This window comes from Mustela putorius, unplaced genomic scaffold (genome assembly GCF_011764305.1).
Source record: "Mustela putorius furo isolate JIRA1106 unplaced genomic scaffold, ASM1176430v1.1 tig00003898_pilon_pilon_pilon, whole genome shotgun sequence".
NCBI classification, from domain to species: domain Eukaryota; kingdom Metazoa; phylum Chordata; class Mammalia; order Carnivora; family Mustelidae; genus Mustela; species Mustela putorius.
Window position 1 is genome coordinate 19,770,668 of NW_025422047.1, and position 6,055 is coordinate 19,776,722.

The 6,055-nt window shown below is 39.1% G+C and overlaps 1 gene segment (V, D, J or C); it reads left to right on the forward strand.

Moving 5' to 3' along the window:
• Positions 1–3,995: 3,995 nt before the first annotated feature.
• Positions 3,996–4,543, forward strand: LOC101685296. The segment is given in 2 exon segments: positions 3,996–4,087; positions 4,209–4,543. Coding segments are annotated over 2 exon segments (381 nt in total).
• The last annotated feature ends 1,512 nt before the right edge of the window (positions 4,544–6,055 follow it).

Consider the following 6,055-nt stretch of genomic DNA (forward strand, 5'->3'; position numbering starts at 1 on the left):
ATGGGATTTTATCAGTTCCAAGAGATGTATGAAGACCCCATCATCTGCTTTCCTAGAAAAGTTTCCCCACCAGTGTTCATTTAAAGTTGCATCCAGTATGCCACTTCTGCGATGTGTTGTCTCTGGCAGATTTTAGTATGTGTTCATTGGTGATCATTTACCTCTATCAGGATGCTATCCTGACTTTGATATATCTTGTTCTCATGGATCAAAGAAATCAGTCATTTTTAGTGATTCTTTACAAAATTGGGGCCAAATTTTCTACATCTAAGATGCAATTGTTAAACTTTTCCAGGACTTGTCTTTATATTCTATAAAAGGCTCTTGCACAGGAACCTTGATTAGAAAGGTGTGTTTGTACAATAACCTCCTCATGTTTCCCTGATTTACAGGGTCCTTTGTATTGTGAGACTTTGTCTTTATGGCAAAAAATATTTTGAGTAGCATGAAGACTTCAAAAAAAATTCATGTATTTTCTGCCCCTTTCTAATAGAATGCATGAGAAGGTTAAAGAAAGTTAAAACGTTAAGAAACTTCATTATCTTTATAGTATTTGGAAGCTGTGTCCTACATTAAAAACATATTACCTGACACCGACTACATAATTTTTTCTTTTAATGGCGTGCCTGAGAGATATCTACTCGCTCAGCTACTAGAATTAGCACTGCTTCTGCTAAAGGGGTCTAGAGTACTAATTTCATGGCCAGGCTGATATTGTTTTCTTCAATGTTTAACATAAAATTATTTTTTTAAGAACCTATTAATATGGAATTTGATGCGGGATGTCCAAATGATCTGTCCAGCACATGAGCACTTCTTGAATGACAGAAGCACAATTATGAGATTCCTTTCATTAAGAAATATATTAAAGTTGAATGATAGGAGGAGAAATTAATAATATTTCCATTTACTCAGCTAGCTGGGCATTTTTAGATATAGTCTATTCCTTAGAGAGGAGGCCAGTGTGTATGTTATGTAGTTCCATCGTGTTTCATGCAGACATATACAATGCAATTTCTGAAGATGGTTCAACCAATTTAGCTGAGGCTACAATGATGTTGAGGCAAGGATGTTAAGCCTTGGCTGCTGTATCAAGAGACAGACAACGATAGGCAATGGATCTTTGCTGTTTGCTATGATGTGGAGGAATATCATTAGGGCACAGCCCTACTTTTAACATACTTACACAGGGAAAGTTCTAATACAATCAATTATTATATGATCAAAAGTTCTGTGGAGGTGCATAGGGTCACCTAGAGTATATTCCCTTTAGAACTGAAAATACGAACATGGAAACTTACTGTGGTTCAGCTAAGGCAAGGGAAAAACATAAATTCAAAGGCTTGATAACCTAATGACCAAACTCTGGTGTCTATTCTGGCCTTTCTGAACAGAGCTGAGCTGTGGAAACTGAACAGTAAGGAGAAGACCTTGGTGGCAGGTCTATTGTCTGAGAGCTGCAACCTGAACTCTTCAGCAAAGAGTTATTGGACTTTTCTATTTTTGGCCTCAACATAGGCATCTGAACAGATATGAGTAGTGAGGAGGAACACTGGCATAACAACAGGTACCTTGAAAGAGTTACAATGAATGTCTAAACACTTTGCCTTCTTCTCACAACGTGATTCATTTCTACCTTAGGTGAAAGAGCAGCATATGTAATGTGAGGAAATATGATTCTCAATCATATGTTGCTTTCATAATCCATTACATGGAGTTTTTTTTTTAATTTTATTTATTTATTTGACAGAGATCACAAGTAGGCAGAAGGAGGGTGGGGGGGGAGAGGAAGGAGGCTCCTTGCTGAGCAGAGAGACTGATGCGAGGTTCAATCACAGGACCCTGGGATCATGACCTGAGTTAAAGGTAGAGGCTTTAACCCACTGAGCCACCCAGGTGCCCCACATGGAATATTTTTAAGTAAATGACACCTACCCATATGCATCACAGATGCAATGATTGAACACAGCATAGTTAAACCATCAATCCTCATTTCAATATAAAATTTTACTAATTCATTTTCAGATATAATTGTTTCCAAGTTAAGGGTTGTTGAATGCAAAAGGATGTAAGGTAGTGGGACTCTGATTGGGACATGAGAATTATGACATGACCCACACACTTGTTCTACCAGGAAACCCCTGTTTCTTATTCTGGGGCCACAACAGCAGATACCCAGCAATCCTTCCCTCACCCTGTCAGGCTCCCCTCACAATGCCAAGCCCTTATAGTGAAGAAGAAGAAGAAGAAGACATTTTCCATCTCATGGGGGAACTCAATCATGTTGCTCTCCAGGCTTCTGAAGGTGGTCATGGCTTCCATGTGGCTAGGTAGGAAGAAGCCCTGGGGAAATATGTCTCCTCTATGATCTAAAACAGGGAGAGAGGCAGCTTTGAGGATATTGTGGGAAGGAGGCGTGTTTCCACCTGCAGGAAACAGCCTGAGCTAAGCTTCTGCTACGTGTTTGGAGATGAATGTTTATACAGCTTTACCAAAGATGTGTCCCCCTCCAGAACTTTATTCTGATAATCCTTAGAAGTGTTTTTACTTTGTTTAGTTTTAAAAAATAAATGATCATAAAATGGAAGCTAAGGAAGTGTTTGTATTAGTCTTTGGTGTATTGTAGAAAAAGACCAGTTTTTAAAAATTTGTTTAGTCACAGGGACATTTTCCCATGCAGACTCTGGACATTTACCCCTGATATTTAATGACCATCTTGGCTAGAGGGCAGTTATCACAAATGAAATCTCACAAACCGGTGTGGCACCGGCTATGACAAAACCATGGTAGAGAGTTTTTAAAAAGTTTAAAAAATTATAAACCTGTGGGTTTCAATCCTGCAAAATATGAGCCCTGGAGTTAGTGATGGGATCATAATATGAGTAATTTTAAATCACTGGTACACTGGTTTTACTATCAGCTACTGTGTGAATATAAGCTGTTATGTCTTTAACAATTTGAAAAGCTGGGGAGAAGGGAATCCTACATCATACTACAGGCATTTGATACAAATCCACATCTTCAAGGTTCCCTACCCTACGGAGGAAAATTATTTGATTAAAGTATGGCAACATAATGATACACACAGCAACAGTGAAAAGCATCCTCAAGGCTAGATATCTACTAAGTATATGATTAATACTTGTTGCATGATTCACATATACTAGTTATGTTATATTAGAATCATTGAAATAGTGGAATAAGGTATTCCTACCTTAATAATTTCTATAGGGATTAGATAACTGTGATTATGGTCTTTTTCTGGCTAGGGCTAATATTTTTCACTTTTCAAATGATTTTGAAATGCAGAGATATTTGACTATCGCCAAGATAATGTGAGGTTTTTCCTCCTAAAAAGCTTTGATTAAAAATATTGCATCCCATACAATTGGTATGATTTAGGACTAAGAAAATATTGTATTCTAGTAATAGTGATTCATCAATCAAAACCTGTTCATTCATTATTTTTGTTTAATTTAGCAAATATACAGTGAGCGTGTAATGAATGACAGTCCTTGTTCCACATGTGGGGTGCATGTCTGAAAAATGAAGAATAATGATGTGACTTCTTATGACCTCCTTTGATTTCAAGTTAAACCTCTTATGACATTCTATTGGATTATTGGCTGGCTCTGAATGGACATATGAAAATATTTTTTTAAAAACTGTTCTAAAATGCTCAAGAACATGGGTGTCTTCTCAGCTTCAGAAATTCCCTGGGATGTGTGTTAAAGAACTTCCATATCAGGTAGGGTAACAAGAACAAAATAGACCTTAGAGGTCAGGATTGCTGTTGTTCAGACTTCCAAGAGCCACCTGAAGACTGACATGTGCCTCATGAAGTCAGGAATGAAACAGGTGGCTGACTTGGGGAGGATTCTGGCCAACATGCACGCATTTCAGTCCCTGTCCACTAGGGGGTGCAGCTTCCTACCACAATCACATTTCCTGTGTGAAATGTGGGCGTCCACTGATCATTTCTGTCACTCCAACCTTCTCCATGGTAAGAATGAAGAACATTATTTAGGTGACACTCCAAAGATGAAGTGTTCTCCAGTCTTCGTGACTGTGGTACTCTTAATGCTTGGTAAGTAAAATATCTCTTAAAATTTGGATTCTTTCTTCCATTGTGTTAGCAAAATGCTTAACTGTAATTTCTCCAAGAGCTTATACATAAGGTGACACAGGTCTCTTTTATTTTCCCTCAGGACAAACCCATGGAGACTCAGTGACTCAGGTGGAGAGCCAAGTGACCCTCTCAGAAGAGGCTTCCCTGACTATCAACTGTACTTATACAACAACAGGTTACCCCACTCTTTTCTGGTATGTCCAGTATCCAGGAGAAGGTCTAGAGCTCCTCCTGAAAGCCTCGAGGGACAAGGAGAAGGGAAGCAACAAAGGATTTGAAGCCACCTACAACAAAGATTCCAAATCCTTCCACTTGGAGAAAGGCTCAGTGCAAGCCTCAGATTCAGCTGTGTACTACTGTGCCATGTATGACACAGTGATGGGGACTGCAGGGGGAGCTGAGCACAAACTCTGAGCTGAACAGGGCCCTGGAAGCTGAGTGTCTCTGTCTGATCCACTCTGGTTCCAGCACAATCTGTTGTTTGTCCCTCAGTGTCTGGTTGATACAAAAATCACACAAATGACTAGAACATAGGAACCAGAAGTGACATTCCCCAACCCCAGCTGTTTCTTAGTGACACTGAAACCAGTTTCATGCCAAGAGTTCCTCAGCCAGAGCATAAGTAATTTCAAGGTAAAGCCACATAACAATGAAGTGGTCTCTTGCTCATCCTTGCAGTGAACGTCCAGCCCCACAAGTTGTTCATGGCACCCTGGTGGGTGTTCCTGTGTCTATACACTTTTAGAGACACACAGTGTGCCTGAGAAGGTGGCCTCTGCCCAGTGTCTTCCTGACAAAGTGTGGCAGGAGAGGTGATGCGAGAGCTTCAGCTCCAAACCAGCTGTTAGTAGAGAAAGGGAAGGGAAGAAAGGGAGAGAAACACATGTACCCGAGCAAGGAAAAGAGAGACCAGGAACCTTGGCACTGCTTTCTTTTCTAGTGAACAAGGTGGCAGGTTCAGGCTGATATTCAGCGTGAAGGCTTGGGAGCAGAAACAGAAGGGAAGATATATGGTTCATGTCCTGACCAGTTAAACAGATCAGCTGGCTTTCTGACAGTAAGAACCCAAGTGCGATTGTTCTCAGTGCCCAGAAAATATGGTGAGAGAAAATGCTCTTTCACTGATGTTTTCTAACAATATCGATAGTTAGGTGACATGGGGAGGGAAATCTCATTGATTTCTCTAACTCCTGTTTTGCAACCTTTCACAGAGGGCCACAAATCATGCAATTGGGAGAATGTATGGGAGTCAGTACAGATGTGTAAAGAATAATAGAAAAGCAATGTCTATGTTGCACTGACAGAGTTTGCGAATATTGTGGCAATCTTTAAAAATTAGTTACATATTCTTAGTATAATGTAATTTTTTGTTAAATTGATTTAAAACATAAATTTTATTTTCAAACCTGTATAAATATAAATGCATGTTTATATGCGTTTAACTATACTTTAAACAATCCAAAAGGGTATATAATAAGAGTTGTCCTCAGATATTTGGATAAACGTGATAAACGAGGGGGGTGCTGAATGGCTCTTTCAGTAGAACTGTGACTCCAGATCTCATCATTGTAAATTTGAGCCCCATGGTGAGGGTTGAGGTTGCTTAAAAATATAATCTTTAATAAAACTTCATTATTAACACACATTAATAATACACATTTAGCTCTTGAATTCTTTAAAACAGAGCAGACACTCTCGGTCTCCTCACGATATAAGATGCTTTTAAACTATATACTCCTGAGCCTCTTTCCATATCCTAGTGTGATTGCTCCCAGTTCATGAACTGTCTTTTTGGTGTGTGCACATGACACTTTTATTAATTACCACTTTGGTGAGGTTCACTGGATTGATCTGGAATATTCCTAAGTTTTTGATACCAGTATTTGGTGGTATTAGTGTTTTAGATTTTTGCCATTGTAACAGATG